Source organism: Cnephaeus nilssonii (assembly GCF_951640355.1).
Source record: "Cnephaeus nilssonii genome assembly, chromosome: 21".
Taxonomy (NCBI): domain Eukaryota; kingdom Metazoa; phylum Chordata; class Mammalia; order Chiroptera; family Vespertilionidae; genus Cnephaeus; species Cnephaeus nilssonii.
The window spans coordinates 18,689,987-18,709,949 of NC_137092.1; the positions used below are offsets into that span (position 1 = coordinate 18,689,987).

Genomic DNA, 19,963 nt, shown 5'->3' on the forward strand with positions numbered 1-19,963 from the left:
CCTACTGGCTTTGTAAAGTAGCCTGTATCTTGAGTATGATGAATGAAAACAAGGGAAATTCCCAAATAAAGTGCATTCCATTCCATGCCACCTGTGTCCCTATCCCAGTAGCTTTCTAGAGTGTTCTCTATCCTCTAATATTATTGCATTTAAAGAGCGGTGTTATTGGCATATCTGTGGCCACCCTGCCAGTCTGACTGCTTTTTATTAGGAGGGTCTCAGAAGTTGGGAGTATGGGAAGAATAAAGTGAAACAGCCCAAGAATATGAGAACAAGGCCAGGCTACAGTGCTGGATCCTTTTAGCATACCAAGTAAGACTCCTATGAGAATAAGACTTCATTTTTCCACCCAGGAATTCAAAGATTAGACAAAGACTCTTTGAGAAGCTTCTGCCCTTTAACCACCCATACTCATTTTACTATGGACTAGTAGTGTCTTTGCCAACCCAATGCCAGGGGTAACCAAATGTCTTTGGTCCTTCCTCTGAGTCTCTTTCCGATGACAATGAGAGAGGAAAATTCATCTGCAGAGGAGTTCTGTTGTGTTGACTTGTGTACCCAAACTTTAGGCATTGAAAATCTGCCTCCTCCAACCCACCCACCAGATCTCTGCATGTGATTAAGAGGATGGGGAAGCCAAATCAAGACTCTAGGAGATGAATTGGGGATTGGCTAGCAGTATGACCCCCCAGTACGTATTATTCTTTAGAACCTGATGTTCAGCATTGAAGATCAAGTCTATTATATCTCCAGCATGCAACTCATAAGTCCCTCCAACATTCTGGATTGTAGCGTCGTTTGTTAGAACTTGTATGATGCCTTTGTTTTTACGCAGCCGCACTTCAAAAGGAGCTGGTTCCTTGTAGGTTTTATTGGGAGCCACTTCACCATAAATGGAATACAAGCCATCCCGAAGTATCTTCAGCTTCCAGTCAGCTATCTGACTCACGCAAGGAGGCTCAGGAGATGCCATTTGCCATCTTGAAGGCAATGGTCCTGTAAGAAATGTACAAGGGAGGGGGAAAATGGAAATCATCATTATTTAATTATTCCATCATCTTCCTGGTTATATAGTTCTTTCCCCCTTATAATTTGTTTCTTTACCTGGTCTATACTGATCATCTCCAGCCACAATTTGAGTATATTAAGTATCTAGCTGTTCCTTGTTTTAGAGAAATTGCAAATCCTAAATGCTTCACGTACTTGGGAAATTCTAAGGAAATGGATTTGGAACCGAGAAAGGGGGTTAAGTTTTAGGTGGCATTATATCTCTCGTTGATGAGTACATGTGAAAGAAAGAAAGAAAGAAAGAAGGAGAGAGAGAGAGAAGAATTATGTACCAGGACTGATAACCAGGGATGGCAGACCAGGAAGTGTGTTCATGGTTTTCTATGTAGGTACTGTTTACTGTGTGTCACTTTATCAATGAGACCTTCCTCATGAATCTCTAATCATGGTCTTCTCATTAGTTTATGGGTATATATCATTCAAGAACCCCTTGAGATATCACTAACCAAATCCTCCAAAAATAGCTACTGGGTGAAGTTGTCAGTTTAAAAATGGAAATAATTTGACTGTTTAAATATATGTATCCCTAGCTTAATGTTATCACAGGGGGTGGGGAAAGGGTCAAGACTTAGTCATTTATTTTCATAGGTATATATGGAATTTACATATTTTACTATTGTTAATTGTTTGTATACAGAAGTGTGATTTCAGAGGCCCAGGAAATGCTTTTACCACCCAAAATATTTATCTGGCCTGTTCACTAATTCTCCATAATTTTTGCTATGGGGGAAAAGCCTTTATCTCATACGTAGAAAGAACTTTGATAAGAAAATACCCTGGAAGAAATAACACATTGACTTAAATTCTTATTTATATGTATATGAATGATATACACCTCTGAGCATAGATTCTGAAGGATCATAAAGGAAAGATCATTAGAGCAAGAAGCAAAGTCTCCCTGTATGGGCAATCCCAGAGTCCAGTAAATTTGCTCTTGCTTGACATGTAGCACGCCTAGTCAAGGGGCAAGCAAGTCACCAGGAAGAAGTGTCACTGGTTCTCTTACTGAGTTCTGTGACAGTAGCCACTCACAGACCACCTTAGAACCACTTGAAGTCCTTAACTTTTACCACATCAAAAGAGAATTTCAAACATATTATGAATTCTACTCCATTCACTAGAAAAGCAAAAATAATCACAGAGACAGAGACCAGTGAAAAGGGATTTCCTAATTCCCAGGAGCCTGGGGCGCCTGGCAGTTTGCGCTATATAGGAAGCAGGAGTTGCAGTTATCTCTAGAAATATTTTCTCTCAGCTTAAAGTACAGGTTTGTCCTGAAACATATAAACAATCCAAAATGCATTTATTTTTATTTTTGTATGTATTCTAAGACATACTCTAAGGTTCAATTTAGCTGTATACTTTAGTGTGTTTTATAAGCAAATACCAGGTCACTATAAGTAAGGTGACCAGACGTCCCGCTTTTGGCGGGACAGTCCCGATTTTTAACAATTTGTCCAAAGTCCCGATTTTTGGAAAGAATGCACGACAAGCTAGGGAACGGCGGGAGAACGGGAAGGGAATATACGGTTTTCGGCGGCCATGTGGCTATTTAGCCAGGATATGAGTTTTATATTATTTTTGTTAATTTTATAATGTTAAACGTTAATAATAACAAATAATTGTTGAGAACTGATTATCAAGAACTGCTTATCAAAGTTCGCATTGTTGATCAGTTGTTAGAATTCGACCACCATTGTTTGGACTTAATGAACAATGGCATTTTTTGGGATTGGCAACGACGAAAACATTTTGTAACTGTCTCTCAGACGATACACATCATACTGCGTGCTAGTAAGCTAGTTAAACAAGTGATGTCATTACAAATCAGCTATTCAGATAATTTAGATAAGTAATTTATTTATTTGTTTTTAAATACATAAATTTTCTTGAACTTAGCAGACAGTACTCGTATTATTTATATTTTATAGTGGTGGCAAAAAGTCTAGCGCCGGCCTTGAAAGTGACACGACTTATGTTACGGCAAATTCATGACCTTTTAAACAACGACCGCAATCTACTAAAAAATATTCACTCAAATGAGAAATATGCTAAAGAATAAAATAATACTATACATAATTTTTTATTTATTATATTTGTAAATTGTAGTTATGTTGAAATTTAAAAAAAAATTACAATACTATTTTTGCGTTCTATGAAAATTTTTGTTGCTCCATATAGACCAAATTTTTAATCAAGAACCCCCCCCCCCCGCCCCCGGTCAATGGTGTCCCGCTTTACCAATGTTAAAATCTGGTCACCTTAACTATAAGGGAAAGTGACTCAGGATCTAAGAGGAAAAGAGAAAGGAGCAGAGTAAGTGGCCACTCCTTCCCCCAACACTCATTCTTCTATACATTTAGAAATAAAAATAGCACCCCACACACACACTCTGCTGAATACCGGCAGTATGTGAAATGTGAGAAGGACTTTAAGCTTGTCAGAGAGAAAAATTGTAGAAATCTGAATAATGTGTTTATTAAAACCTTGAATTAAAGTAGGTTCCTGGATCTCAGATTCCCAGGCATGTAAGAGTGATATGCGTTCCTACCCAGAGATATGACCTTGATATTAGCTTCATGTTGGTCTGTCTGTGTGACCTCGGAATCCTCAGTTCCTAGACAACTGATTGGCACATGATGAGCAGTTATAAATAGTAACTGAAGAATGAATAAAATAGGATAAAGGCTTCCTCAACTGCATTGGAATGTGCCTTCTTGCATCAAATACTAAAAAAAGTAAAAAGGAAGCATGCAAAACAGGTTACTTACCAAACTTAGCTACACAGGGCTCACTGACTGCCTGTAGGGGAAGAAAAAGAAAAATTGGTCAGGATAATGACAATGTCACAACTTTCTTAATTGGTTTATTTAGAACTTCATATACCTGAAGCAAACTTCTTTTGCTAACCAAGTTAAAAAAAAAAATTCCTCCTTCCATCCCATCTCATCTCTCTCCAGCTTCCCTTTACAGATGGCTGGCCTCATCCTTTATCTTTTATTACCTAGCTACCCTTTTGAACCTTCTAGGAAAATATTAAGGTTTCATTCCATCCACCTAATCTCTACCCCCAGGACAACTATTTGATTTTGAACTTTCTTCCTCTCAGGCTATAGAAATTTTCTACAAACAGTACTTTCCACACCCCAGGGCTTACACAAGGTGATCCCTTGGCATGTGAGAATAAAGTAATAGAATTTCTATTTATGTTTATTTTTATTTTAAATAATTAGAAATTAAGCTATAGAAATATTTATAACTCAGGTCAATAAAGCCACTTATTTAATACTAGAAGCCCGGTGCACGAAATTTGTGCACGGAGGGGGGTTGTCCCTCAGCCCAGCCTGTACCCTCTCCAATCTGGGACCCCTAGAGGGATGTCCGACTGCCCGTTTAGGCCCGATCCGCGATCGGGCCTAAACGGGCAGTCGGACATCCCTCTCACAATCCAGGACTGCTGGCTCCCAACTGCATGCCTGCCTGCCTTCCTGATTGCCCCTAACCGCTTCTGCCTGCCAGCCTGATCACCCCCTAACCACTCTGCTGCCAGCCTGGTTGATGCTTAACTGCTCCCCTGCCAGCCTGTTTGCCCCCAACTTCCCTCCTCTTCCAGCCTGGTCACCCCTAACTGCCCTCTCCTGCAGGGTTTATCACCACCAACTGCCCTCCCTTGCAAGCCTGGTCCCTCTCAACTGCCCTCCCTTGCAGGCCTGGTCCCTCTCAACTGCCCTCCCTTGCAGGCTGGGTGCCTCCCAACTGTCTTCTCCTGCTGGCCATCTTGCGGTGGCCATCTTGTGTCCACATGGGGGCAGGATCTTTGACCACATGGGGGCAGCCATCTTGTGTGTTGGAGTGATGGTGAATCTGCATATTACTCTTTTATTAGATAGGATTTGACAATTATGTGTCATATATAACACACTTATTTAATATTTGACAATCATGTGTCATATATAATAACTGCAATACCCTGAGAAGACCTCAGTTTCAAACTGTTGCAACATACCACAGTTTACATGCTTTAAATACTTGTAGTGAGATGAAGCATAACAAAAAAATTGTACTATGTAAAGTGTATTGATTTCCATATGGCAAAATACTTAAAAGACATTTTGAACTTAAAGATGTTGCACATTTTTCTTTTATAAGATTTCTTTGTCTGCTAGGAATAAATTAAAGGAGGCAAGGGCAAAAGCAGTGAGACAAGCTAAGAGATCCTTGTAGTCATCTGGCCAAGAAAGCACAGTGCCTCCAACCAAGGTTCTAGCAGTGGACATGGTGATAAGTGATCAGAAAAAGAGCCAACAGAGGTCCTGACATGGATATGGGATGAGAAAATGAGAAGAGTCCAAGAAAACTCCAAGATTTGAGGCTTGAGTCATTGGAAAGAATCATTGAAATGAGCAAGACTTAAGAAGAGTAAATTATGGGAACAGAAAGAACCATGAGTTTGCTTTGGGACATGTCAAGTGTGTGAGGCTTATTAAATATCTAGGTAGGATAGTCAGGTAGGCAGTTGGATCTATGAAGATGGACTTTATGGAGTTCTGATGATATAAGTTTGGAGTCTTCAGCTACCATGTGATGCTTTAAGACAGGAGACTATGAAATCATCAAGTCAGTGAGTATAGAAAGGGAGGAGTCCTGGGACACTGCAATGTTTAGAGGTCAGGGAATGAGGAGGAACCAGCAAAGGAGGTTAAGAAGGAAAGGCCAGTGATTCAGAAAGGAAACAGAGATAGTGTGATATTTGGAAACCAAGAGAAGAAAGTGTTTTAGGAAAGAGGAGTGATCAGCATTGTCAAATGCTGTTGGTGGGTCAAGAAAGAAGAGGACAGAGAATTGACAGATGGGCATGGCAGTCACTGGGGTCCTTGATGAAAGTAGGCTCTGTGATGTGATGAGGACAGAAGCTTCATTTGATTGAAGTGAAAAGTAAATGAGGAAAAAATAAATTGAAGAGATTTTGCTGTAAGGGAGAACAGAAAAATTGAATGTATCCTTGATGAGAGGTCAAAGAGGTTGGTTGGTTGGTTGTTTGGTTGGCTGTTTTGCTTGTTTGCATATGAGAAAAATGACACCATGGTTCTCTGTTGCCATTTGATGGGAATGTTTCAGGAAAGTGGAGAGGGGTAATGTGAAAGAGTTAGATCATTATTGGAGCAATGTCCTTGAGTAGGTAATAGGAGACAGAATGAAGTTCACAGGTGGCTTTAAATAGGTTCATGAACAATTCATACATAGTGACAAGAGGAAAACACATTATACATGGACAAAATTGCAGGTGAGTGGTCGATATGATGGGAAGTTTGGGAACTCTTTCCTGTCTTGTCTATTTTCTCACAGAACCTGTACGCAAGGATATCAGATGAGAGAATGGGTAAGAGACATTGGATGTTTAAAAGGAAATCAAAGGAATGAGCTAGTCCAATAGAGGAGAAATAATGGACTGTAGAGATTGTAGCTTTTTGCAACACTCAAGTCCTACTTGAAGTTAGTGGCCATAAATTTAAATTAAGACCTTTCAACAAAATGTTTTTCCTCAGCTGTATTCAACTGTGAAAGATACACAGAAGCTGGATTTAATCAGTGTTGACAATTTTCTAGGATAAGAAATTTGTCAGAATATAATTTTCTGTTCTCCCTTACACCAAAATCCCTCCAATTTATTTTTTTTTTCTCATACACTTTTCAATTCATTCAAATTAAGCTTCTGTCCTCATCACATCACAGAGCCTATTTTCATCAAGGACCCCAGTGACTGCCACGCCAATTTTCTAGAATATAATTAAGAAAGAGAGAAAAAAGTGAGTGGGTTAATGCAAGGTTAGGTTTATAATTGTAAACCATGGAATTTAAGTTGCAGAAGGAAGGAAGGAAAAGCATGAATGGAATAAGGGCCAACTTTATTTAAATTTTTAAGAACATAAAATCTTTGCAACACTGAATGGGGATTAAAAAGTCAGTGTTAGCCCTAACGGGTTTGGTTCAGTGGATAGAACGTCGGCCTGTGGACTGAAGGGTCCCGGGTTCGATTCCGGTCAAGGGCATGTACCTTGGTTGCAGGCACATCCGCAGTGTGAGGTGTGTGGGAGGCAGCTGATCGATGTTTCTCTCTCATCGATGTTTCTAACTCTCTATCCCTCTCCCTTCCCCTCTGTAAAAAATTAATAAAATATATATATTAAAAAAAAAAAAGTTAGTGTTAGCTCTGGCCAGGTGGCTCAGTTGATTGGAGCATCATCCCATAGACCAAAAGGTTACAGGTTAATTCCCAGTCAGGACACCTAGGTTGCAGGTTTGACCCCCCAATTGGAGTACACATGGGAGGCAATGAATCTATGTTTCTCTTCCACATCAATGTTTCTGTCTCTCCCTCTCTTTTTCTCTCTAAAAAATCAATAAAAACATATCCTCAGGTGAGGATTAAAAAGAAATTTAGCATGATAAACACATTAAAGAATGCACTTTCCCATTTTGATCTACATTTCTTTGTGAGGTCATTTTTTTAGTTATGTCAGGCAAAACCATGAATCAAAGTACATTAACTTAGAATAGAACCTTGAAATTATTATATCATAAAATGTTAAACTAATATAAGAAAATAAAAGTAACACATTGAACAAATTACTAAAATATTAGTTCAGTTATTTTAGAAGTATTTATTATATATTAACATATTCTATAAAATATAATCCTCTCTAATAAAAGAGTAATATGCAAATTAACCATCACTCCACTACACAAGCCACGCCCATCAGCCAAGCCACGCCCACCAGCCAATCAGGGTGAGTATGCAAATTAACCCCAGCCAAGATGGCTACCAGAAGGGAGGCTTGGGTTTCCCCAGCAACAGAAGAAGCCAAGCTTTCCACACACTCTGGTGGGCCCAGGCCTCCACTCAAGGATACAAAGTTTCAATTATAGAAGGTAAACAAATCCAAACAGAAATGGCGGCAGCCACGGATAGAGCAGGAGGCTTGGCTCTGCTCCAGGCTACAAAGTTTCAATTGTAGAAGGTAAATAAATTCCAGATACCAGGGCCTCTGCTTGGGTCGCCAGGGGCGTGGCTGGCCTGCAAACCACCACAGGCCCCTCGCCCAGGCCAACGCCCCAAGGGAACCCCATCCTGATCCAGGACACCCTTCAGGGCAAACCAGCTGGCCCCCACCCGTGCACCAGGTCTCTATCCTCCTATCTAATAAAAGAGTAATATGCAGATTGACCATCAATCCAACACACAATATCCTCCTATCTAATAAAAGAGTAATATGCAGATTGACCATCAATCCAACATGTCAAAGATCCTGCCCCCATGTGGACACAAGATGGCCACCACAAAATGGCCAGCAGGGGAGGGCAGTTGGGAGGCACCAGGCCTGCAAGGGAGGGCAGTTGGAGGCAATCAACCCTGCAGGGGATGGCAGTTAGGGGTGACCAGGCCGGCAGAGGAGGGAAGTTGGGGGCAAACAGGCTGGCAGGGGAGCAGTTAGACATCAATCAGGCTGGCATGGGAGTGGTTAGGGAAGTGATGGGCAACCTTTTGAGCTTTGTGTGTCAAACTTCGCCAAAAAACTGAGCATAACTCGGGTAGTGTGTCACTTTGAGGAAAAAACTAACTCCAAGACTCTAGTCACAAATGTTTCATCCTCGGCATGCGGCCGCCTCAGTGGCCGCATGTCATCAGAAATGGCTACGCGTGTCAGTGCTGACACACGTGTCATAGGTTCACCATCACTGGGTTAGGGGGTGATCAGGCTGGCAGGCAGAAGCGATTTAGGGGCAATCAGGAAGGCAGGCAGGCAGGCAAGAAGTTGGGGGCCAGCAGTCCCGGATCGGGCCTAAACGGGCAGTCAGACATCCCTCGAGGGGTCCCAGATTGGAGAGGGTGCAGGCTGGGCTGAGGGACACCCGCCCCTCTGTGCACGAATTTCGTGCACCGGGCCTCTAGTACTTTGATAAAAACAAGATGGTTTTGCTCTGTGAATAAACTACATTAAGTATATTATTTGGTTCACCCTTATAATTTCTATTTTGTGTATCTTTTTAATATACATAGTGTTAGTACTTGTATATAATGTATAATAGCATATATTTTGGGATTAAAATCAAAGTAAAAAAAAATTTTTATTTCAGTGGAGGGGTGCAATCTAAACGTTTGAAAGTCACTGTTTTATAATAAATCACTGGATTCCTATTATTGTTTCCGCTTTTGCAATTATCTCATCTGCATCTTGGGATTTCTTAGAAGAGATGTTGAAATTCCATTTAGTTAAACTCATGATAGGCATGTGATAGGGAGTCCCTTAACTTTATTTCCTCATTTATAAAATGAGAAATATAATAGCATCTAGCTCATTGAAATTGGTCATGATTTAAATGAGGTTATTCTTGTGAAGGGCTTTAATCATATTCTGTGTCTAATCCTGCTCATTCAATATTAGCTTTATTGATAATGATGCTGATTATAATAAAGAATTGAATAAAACTTTAAGCAACTATATTCCCAACATTATACAGTGTTATAAGCAGGAGAAACAAAAGTAATTTATGGCACTTGCTTCTTAAGAAGTTTATAATCTTTCTAGAAAGATGACTGCATTCATGGAGCAATTGCATAACAATCTAAATATAAATGGATGCTGATGTAAGAGCCGCAGATAGTATCTGTGCTCTGTACTTTCATGTCTAAAGAGTGTCGAGAAGCTTAAAGTCATAGACCAGTGATGGCGAACCTATGACACGTGTGTCAGCACTGACACGTGTAGCCATTTCTGATGACACGCGGCCGCTGAGGCGGCTGCATGCCGCGGATGAAACATTTGCTGCTCCTGAGGATGAAACATTTGCAAAATAATGTTTTTTCCTCAAAGTGACACACTACCCGAGTTATGCTCAGTTTTTTGGCAAAGTTTGACACACCAAGCTCAAAAGGTTGCCCATCACTGTCATAGACTAATGGCCAGAGACCGACATCCTAAAGACTGTCACTTGGGCTGCTGTAATGTCTAGTATATAAGATCCAGAAACCACCGTTGTGACATTCTCTAATTACTACCACCAATGAAAATCTGTCCAGTCACAAAAATCATCTACTAGTATTTGGCAGTGAGGTACAATCTTTGATGGAGGAAGTGAAATAGATAAGCAAGGAATACCAATATTGTTAAAGTCTTTTGAAATTTATATTCACTGTACTGTCGTTAATAGTAATGGTGCAAATATTAACCACTACAACGTGCTGAAAGGCTATTTACGTGTCAGGCACTGTTCTGTCTCATTAATCCCTACCACGACTCTGTAAAATGAGAATTGGCAGCATGCTCATTTGCTGTATGAAAGAGATTAAGTAACTAGCCCGAGGTCATGCAGCTGATAAGAGGCCAACCAGTCTGAGATCCAAACAAAGCCTGTCTGACTCACAGGTCTCTGTGGGGCAGTTTCTATTTATAATTCTAGTAATATCTGGAAGAACCAAATATCCACTTCTAAAGAAGCATATGGGGCTTTCAACTTGGTTGAATTTAGTTCATTTTTGCTGAAGAGGATCAGTTGCTCTTGTAACCCCATTTGATTTAAGCCAAGATTTACATAGTTGGGTTCAAATGGCCAAAGCTTAATAATTCTTTCTCCAACCCAACCTTCATCAGATCATCCTTTGAAAACAGAATCTACTCTGCTTTTAAGTAGAAACACAACTTCCCCTTTTGGAAGTATCCCTCATTTCATTGAAGCAGGGGACCCTCCTGAACATTTGGTGTTTTAGGGATAATTTCTGTGAGGCTATTTTCACTGAGGGGTTGTTGAAATTGATTGGGCTCTGTCTCTGGATCTGTTTTTTTTTTTCATCAGTTTATATTGTTCATTATATTCCATAAATGAGTGAGATCATGTGATATTTATCTTTCTCTGCCTGGCTTATTTCACTTAGCATAATGCTCTCCATTTCCATCCATGCTGTTGCAAATGGTAAAAACTCCTTTTTTACCACAGCATAGTATTCCATTGTGTAGATGTACCACAGTTTTTTAATCCACTCATCTGCTGATGGGCACTTAGGCTATTTCCAAATCTTAGCTATGGTGAATTGTGCTGCTATGAACATAGGGGTGCATATATCAGAGAAACATCAATCAGACCATTGTACCTCAGAGGGAAGGTAGGGGAGGGTGGGGATAAGGGGGAGAGATCAACCAAAGGACTTATATGCATGTATATAAGCCTAACCAGTGGACACAGACAACAGGGGGGTGAGGGCATGAGTGGGGGGGTGGATGGAGGCGGAAAGGGGGAGATAAGGATACATAGGTAACACCTTAAGAAATTAAAAATAAATAAAGAGATTTAAAAAAAAGAAAGAAATTGATTGGGCTCATAGCCAATCCTTTTCAGTTGACTGTCTTCTGAAAGAAGAAGGAGGGAAATGAAAATAATGTTCTCCCAAAGAAATTTCTGTTTTTCTAGAAGGAGCCAATCTTCCTGTCTAAAGCTTGGTGAATTAGTGCCTGGAGAAGCTGGGAAGTAGCATGTTGTATATAAAAACAAGAGTGCTAATTAAAATAATCTAAATCCAAGGTTCATGGGTCTTGTGAGAAGGTGGAAGCAGCCCCGTCATAATGACTCACCTTCCGCCAGCTACTCAGGCCTCTTTTCCAAGTATACTTGTTTGTGGTCAATAGGAAAGGGCAGTGCAGTCAGTGGAAAGTGGAGCACACAACCTGGCATTGTCAACCAGGCCCGTGGCTGTTCCCATAGGGAATACACCATCGTGGCATCCTTTCAGAACAATGTGAAACATCTCCAAATTTGGAACAAACTCTGGGCTATTTCTTTAGGGGCAGAACTTTTCATTGAGAAGCTATGTGTTGTCTGGGAGAGAGAATCCAGAATCAGAGCTCAAGCATATGAGACTGGTCAAGTTCCATTCTGGTAAGAGGTATCATGTCCTCCATGCCCCTAAAATTCCTCTGTTCCTTTTTGCAAGAGCCTCTGTGTGCCTTTAAAAAAGGTATTTTCCCCCTCTGCTATGCATTGGATCCCCATTCATGTGCAGGGACGGGTGACACATAACATGTCCTTTGTTCTTCAAGGTCATCTAGCTAATGAGACTTGATTTTTGGTGGTTTTGGGGAGGAAAAGGCACTTCTAAACTTAAGCTATTGCTATATCCTCATCCTTCCCCTTCTTCAGAAATCTAAACACTCAGAACTGACAATTCTCTTCTTTCTGCTCAAAGCTTCACTGCTCTAGAAAATTCAGACTATTGCTTGATACCTTCCCTGAGAGAGTGGAGATGTGGTTATAAATGCCTTTGTATACTTGTCTATCCCTGCAATACTGACTAATGGGCTATTGTGTAAAAATTGGGGGAAAGCTACACTTACCCCAACATCAACTACAGTGTACTGCTTGCTCCTACATTTTTTCTCCATTGCTTTCAAATATCTTAAGATGGAGAACTGTATCTTTGAAATCTTTGCTGGCTAATTCCCTAAGAAAAATGTTTCAGCAGTTCCTGATTTCACATCACAGTCCTTTCTTAAATGGGTAAGTATCACCTTATTCTCCCCAAGGCTCAGAATCTTAAAATGGGCTAAATCCTAAATGACAATGCATTTTTTAATTTCTTTTTTGCTCAGTGTTATGCAGTCAACAGTCAGAAAAAACTTCTTATAAAACACTAAAGAATCTCCATTCTCTTCACTAGACCCACAACTTGGGCTGGAGCTCAATGGGAAATTCCTGATAAGCATCAGGGGCTTCCCAATTAGGAATGTGTTTCACCCTTCCTCCATGAACCCTTCCTTGATCACCCTAGTCCAAAGCCATTGCCCCCCTTGAACTTCTAAAGCATTTATAGTCTATACCACCCTTAGATAAATTATAAATCACTGTATCTTATAGCTAGAATGGGACTTTATAATAAGTAAATCCATTCTCCTACCACCATTTTTCAGATGAAGAAACTGAGACTGAGAATTCATACAGCTAGTTATTGGGAGACCTAGAATCAGAATCCAGACCTTCTTACTCCTAGTTCAATGCCATTTCCCTCTTTAAAGATACACTAACAACCTGTCACTTACCTTATTCCATTTTCCACCATCTTTTTATGTCCCTTCCCTCCATTAGACTACAGTTTGCATCTCATTCCTTGAGAGCAAGTATCATATTTGATACCTTTTCATTCCACCAAGAGGATTTATTTAGAAAAGTTCCAAAAAGGGAAAAAGTACTCCACAGACATCTGTCAAATGGCTGATTTAATTAAGCATTTTTCTCCATGTAACTCAGTTCTGCCACCAACATTTAGCATTTTCTAATACCTTTCATTTCATGACACTTAGATAAGCCTCTAAAGCCATATGCCATGACAAATTAGATTATCTTCACTTCCATGACCCTTTCAATTAGCTCTAACAATACTGAGTGGCAATGACAATACCAGATTTACAAAAGACAAAAGGATTATAACCAATAGCAATCTCAGGTACTGTTATCTCCTTACCTTGAGTGGGAAAAGAGTGAAGGCTACTGTGCTGAAGGAACAGACTAGTAGCACAATAACCAGTGCTGAGAAGACCCATGGCTTCCAGCGTGGCCTCTGTGCTCCTGGAGGGCTTTCATGGTGTAAAGGCATATTCTCCATGTGTCTCAAACTCATTCTCTGCAGAAATGAGAGCCGTGGAAGCAGAAATTCATGAATGATGAGCCAGTGATGCAACGACTTGATTTTGTCCTATGGTAATTAGTAGTGGGTGTAAGAGGCGGGGTTTCCCTTATTCTGTCTTGTTGGAAAAACGATACTTCTAGGCTAAGTGCTGACTCTCATTTGGTACCAAGCCAAATGCGTTCACTCAGCAGAACGGAAGTCTTCATAAAAGCCAACACAAATAAAGAGGATGAAAAAAAAAAAAAAAACCACACGAGGGAAGTTTGAAAGGAAAAAATTCTTTCCCAAAGCAAGAGGAAATACAGTGCTGTGCAGAATTAAAAATTATTTCCAAATAAATTTATTTTTTGTAAGAAGAAATAAAGTCCAAGATAAGGCCCTTTCATACCTCAGATATTATAATATTGTGAGGCAAGGGGGTGAGAAGCTAGGAAGCCTAGGATGCATGGTTTGGTAAAATAGAGTTTCATTAATTTCTACTATATAAATATGTCCTTCTGAGGTCGTCTCTAGCAAGCACCAAGGGTGATACTGGAATTTGATATGAAATACATATAACCACAACAAGCTTAATTCTCTAAAACCTCACTATTTGGAAACCCTGATAATTCACTGTGGGCATCAAACAGAAATAAAGTTATCATACAAAAGGGCACTATCTCACACCCTGTCCCCCAGTCTGATCTTAAACTCTATTCCAAAAACAAACAAACAAAAAACTACTTTAATTTTATTCCTGGCACCTAAAATACTGATATACTACAAAATTGAGAAAGTCCCCTGGCTCTCTGTACCTCAGTCTTACCATCTGTTAATTGGGATGCCTACCTTTTTCACAGAATTCTAGCACCATGTGATAGAATGAACATGGACTTTGACTCAAACCTAGGAGGGAGCCTTAAGCTGCCCTACTTGTACCCATACCCTTACCCACTCAGTGGCCTTTGGTGTCATACTTGACTGCTTAGTTTCCTTCATTATAATATGGAGAACATTTCCACTTCACAAGGCTTTTTGGCTCAGAAGAGGTGTTCTGGGAGTATTTATCTCTTCTTCACTATCTTAGAAATGTTGCAAAGACTGAATCTATACTAATAATCTATACTAATAAAAGGGTATTATACTATAGCCCGGTCAACCGGACATCTTCTGGACATCCTACTTCCTTCCAGTTAGGAAGCGACCAGGCCAGCAGGGGGTGGGGGGCAGTTAAGAGGCGACCAGGCCTGCAGGGGGGCAGTCAGGGGTGACCAGGCCGGCAGGGGGGCAGTCAGGGGGCAACCAGGCCAGCAGGGACCAGTTAGGGGGCAGTCAGGCTGGCAAGCAGAGGCAAGTTAGAGGTGATCAGGCAGGCAGGCAGGCAAGCAAGTGGTTAGAAGCCAGCAGTCCCAGATTAGGAGAGGGATGTCCAACTGCCGGTTTAGGCCCCATCCCTAAATAGGCAGACATGATACATAAATAAACCGGCAGTTGGACATCCCCTAAGGGGTCCAGGATTGGAGAGGGTGCAGGCCGAGCTGAGGGACACCCCCCCTCCCCGTGCACAAATTTCATGCACCGGGCCTCTAGTCAATTATAAAAGCCCAGAAAATAATTCTTTCTTTTTATATTTACCCCAGGGTGTAATTTAGCTGAAGTTCATTTAAATAAAAGGAGGTAAGCCCAGACAGTGTGGCTCAGAGGTTGAGCATCAACACATGAACCAGGAGGTCATAGTTCGATTCCCAGTCAGGGCACATGCCCAGGTTGCAGGCTTGATCCCCAGTAAGGGGCATGCAGGAGGCATTTGATTGATGATTCTCTCTCATCATTGATGTTTCTATCTCTTTCTCCCTCTACCTTCCCCTCTGAAATCAATAAAAATGTATTTTTAACAAATAGATAAAAGGAGGTAAGATGAAACCATTTGGAAGACAATTCTGTTAATATAACAGATTTTGTAAATTAGAACAAAGCCTTGAGATTTAACATCCTCATTTATGAAGGATGAAGCTAAGGATAAGCAAGCAAGTAGTGTGTCGCACCACTGATGATGGGCAGTGGAAATAATACTGTTTTATAACCCAGCCACCTTCCCTTAGAACCACTGTGTACTAGTACAGCAATATTTCTCATTGAGCTGCCAAATTTTAACTGGGCCCTGTTTTACCTTGGTCACCAAACTATCTCTGAAGTAAAGCCCCACAGAGTGACACAGAAATAGTGATTCAATACAACCATGTTTTTGTGGCTCTGTACTAGATGCAGTGATGCAAAATGAGTAAAAAGTAACCTGACTCTGAGAGGGTGAAGTTGATGTTGTACATGCAACTTCTGTACTTGTATCATGTCTGAAATGTAGATGCAAAACTCTAAAAACGGAAAAACTGCACTCTTTCCTCCCTTCTACTCTGATCTGCTTCCTTTTCTGGCTCCTTTCCAAATTTTAGATGGAACTCCCTCCACTTAGTCAGCTCAGTAAACATTTATTCAAATGAGGAACTGTCCCAAATAAAATGCAGCTCCTCCTCCTGCCCTTTACCAAGGTAAGACTCTGGTATATCCTGATTATTTTAACCTTACGAAAGTCTTAAGAAAGATGACAGGCTTATTTCCAGGATACATTCCAGGGCTTCTTTTCATAAAATGGGGTTCAGAAATGAAGAAACTTCAGGTTAGGACAAGTGATAGAAGAGAAGACTTATTCGGGATTAATGAGTCACCCCTGGTATCTCCTTAGTGTAAGCTAGCACAATTGACATCTCCGATGTGCCGTCTCAGGCTGTGACAGGTGTAGACGAACACCAAACCCAAGCTTCTGTATTAATGCTTCTGGTTCACATACTTGGAATGAGATTTTTTTCAATTAAATCCAAATAGCGAATCCATGTTGAACATTTACTGGAGGGCAGAGCCTCAAAGAACAGAAAGATTTAGATAAGCTAAAATAGTTAAGAAAAGTTGGAAATGAATTGTTTGAGAGGAGAAAGGACAGAGTTATTTCTTGAGGGAGTGGGAAATCTTGAACAACTATTCAGAGGTGTAAACATCTGTAAATGTTAGAAATGTTAAAAAGAACCCAGTAGTAGAAAAGCAAAGAAAAAGAGGGGAAGGGAAGGGAAGGGAAGGGAAGGGAAAAGGGAAAAGGGAAAAGGGAAAAGGGAAAAGGGAAAAGGGAAAAGGGAAAAGGGAAAAGGGAAAAGGGAAAAGGGAAAAGGGAAAAGGGAAAAGGGAAAAGGGAAAAGGAAAGGAACTCAGTAGGAACAATGACGAAATACCAAACTTTTGAATAGTCTAGTAGTTTTCATTCAGGAACTGAAAAATGAGGAACTTCAGAAAAACTAACAAGAAAATGTACTCATTTTGTGACAAATATATTTGTCTTTTTAAAAATATATATTTTATTGATTTTTTTACAGAGAGGAAGAGGAAGGGAGAGGGGTAGAGAATTAGAAACATCGATGAGAGAGAAACATTGATCAACTGCCTTCTGCACAACCCCTACTGGGGATGTGCCTGCAACCAAGGTACTTGCCCTTGACCGAATCGAACCTGGGACCTTTCAGTCCGCAGGCCGACGCTCTATCCACTGAGCCAAACCGGTTTCGGCTGTATTTGTCTTTTTTAAAGATACATAGGAAGATGATAGATAGATAGATAGATAGATAGATAGATAGATAGATAGATGATAGATAGATAGATAGATAGATAGATAGATAGATAGATAGATGATAGATGAATAGGTGTATAATAGAAAATAAGCAGACATGATACATAAATAACATTTTAAACTTGGAATGTTATGAAGGCAACAACCTATCTGTTAAGATTTATAAATGTCCACTCTATAAAGAATATTGTATATAGCTCATTATGCATAAATAGATATATATGAATACATACATCTATATATGTATATAGGTATCCCAAAAAATGTATACACACACTTTGAATCATTATAAAGGCAGCGTTTATTAAAATACATTTCATTTTCAAAATTAAGCTATCAGCTGTTAAAGTGTGTATACATTTTTTAGGACACCCTGTATATACAAATATTTACATATGTGTATGATAAACTCTATCAGATATACTGAGATATCTCCTGTCAATTTTCAGATCACTTTCTACAAGGAATTAATAACAACCCTATTCAGGGGAGTCTAGGAAATAGTTTGATTCCAAACTATGTTTTTCTTCCATCACATGGGAACCCTCTTCTATGCCCCAAATTGCCTTGTTGTGTGCTGTCTGTTTTTGCCTGTCTACTTTTTTGGATCCCTTTCTTGATTCTTTGTTTTTGCCTATCTATTTTTTTTTTTTTGAGCCCTTATTTGATTCTTTGTTGTTAGTCTATGTCTTACTGGCTTAAGTACAGCCTTTGTGTAACAAATCAAGTGGCCACTTTCCATGGAGGCCTTCCTGTGGTATCTACCTGCCTTACCATTAATCTTTGAGAAAGACTGTGTAGGGTGATAGGTTCCTCTATGTGAGTGGTTTGTTGTTGTTGTTTGGGGGGTGGGGGATTCCTTTCTAGCCAAATCAGCATGTGTCAGTATTCTGGCCATGGAAGGAGCATCTTGAACACCATTTAATGGGAAGAATTGCTTCCTGCTTGGAATCTGAACTAAAAATAGATTTTGCATTGTGCAATATGGTAACACTTCCTATTTAAAAACCTCAAGCATCACCCTAGCTGGTTTGGCTAGCTGGTTTGCCTGCAGACTGAAGGGTCCTGGGTTCGATTCCAGTCAAGGGCACATGCCCAGGTTGCAGGCTGGATCCCCTGTGAGGGGCGTGCAGGAGGCAGCTGATCAATGATTCTCTCTCTCACCATTGATGCTTCTATCTCTGTCTCCCTCTCCCTTCCTCTCTGAAATCAATAAAAAACCCCAATATATTTCAAACCTCAAGCATCACCTTAGAAGCCCTAATGAATGGGCATTGCTATTAGATCATACCTTGCCCAGTATCCCATAGGTCACCAGAGAACTATGCATTTCACCTGTATATTTCAACCTAATTGAAATAAGAGTTTAAGATTCCTGAGATTAAGCATCCCCAAATCTCCTGGATTTCCTTGGGCAGTCCTGAGAGGTCTGGCGGCAAGGTCTTTCACCTTAACTCTTCTAATTGGTCTCCTTATTTGACAAGCTTCTAGGCCAGTATAGAACAATCAGCACATTCACAGCATTCAACACCCAACAGTGGCAAGTGTTCATTTAGGAATCAATGAGATGCTTTCTCTTCCGGTTTTCCATTTTTAGCACTGACTTTATCCATTCAATTTAGATAGTCTGGTCATGGCTAGATTTTTTGTTTTGGCACTGGGAATCTAATTCAGTAAAGAAAGGTTTTGGCTTTTCTGTACTCAATGGTTCTAAAACACAGTAAAAGGACATGTTATTTCTTTTGTTCATTTAGTAAACATTATTGAATACCTTCTATGTACCAAGTGCAATGTTAGGGACTTGAACACTGATAGACAAAGGTCAGTCCCTATCTTCAAATTTGGTATTGCTTTTTTGTTTGATTTTGTTTGGTTATTACCGGTAGCTTGGGAAAGAGACAAATATACAGGGCAATACAGGGCAAAGTGTCGTAATAAGATGAGAATCAAATATCTGCCCTCCCTCAGAGAAAGGGGAAGTTTTATAAAGGATGCAATGTCTAGGCTGAGATATAGGTCTAAAGAGAGGTTAGCCCCATTATAAATACCTCATAACATCCTATTCCCCTAAGCCAGTGGCCAGCAAACTGTGGCTCGCAAGCCACGGTTTGCCGCTCTGTTGACTAATGAGTTTGCCGACCACTGGACAGGGGCTTAATCACAAGGAACAACAACAGCCTGTAATTATTGGAATCGAGAGTCTAGGTCAGTGGTCGGCAAACTCATTAGTCAACGGAGCGGAGCGGCAAACCGCGGCTCACGCGAGCCACATGTGGCTTGCGAGCCGCAGTTTGCCGACCACTGCCCTAAGCCAAGCCTGTATAAGGCTTGTGAAATAATTTGGTCTGCCCTGCCAAGGCATTAGGGGTGAGTTAATTAAATGTTTGATCAAATATAGCAGGCTAATTTTTAAGTTGATAATTTTATGGCCCGAGAATGATGTTATAAATATCCAAATGGTCCTTGGCAGATAAAAGGTTCCCACCCCTGCCTAAGTTAATGAATGACTATTCAGTAAATTATCACCATACAATATGTATGTGCTATATATTCATACATAATTTGCTGGACAG

The 19,963-nt window shown here is 40.3% G+C and overlaps 1 protein-coding gene across 1 annotated transcript; it reads right to left on the minus strand.

Annotated features, from left to right (window-relative positions):
- Window positions 1-649: 649 nt before the first annotated feature.
- On the minus strand, window positions 650-13,732 carry TNFSF18 (TNF superfamily member 18; the record flags this gene model as incomplete). The annotated part of the gene is made up of 3 exons (XM_079761648.1): window positions 650-996; window positions 3,840-3,870; window positions 13,577-13,732. The coding sequence occupies 3 exons, from the start codon at window positions 13,730-13,732 to the stop codon at window positions 650-652; spliced, it is 534 nt and encodes a 177-aa protein (XP_079617774.1).
- Window positions 13,733-19,963: the final 6,231 nt, after the last annotated feature.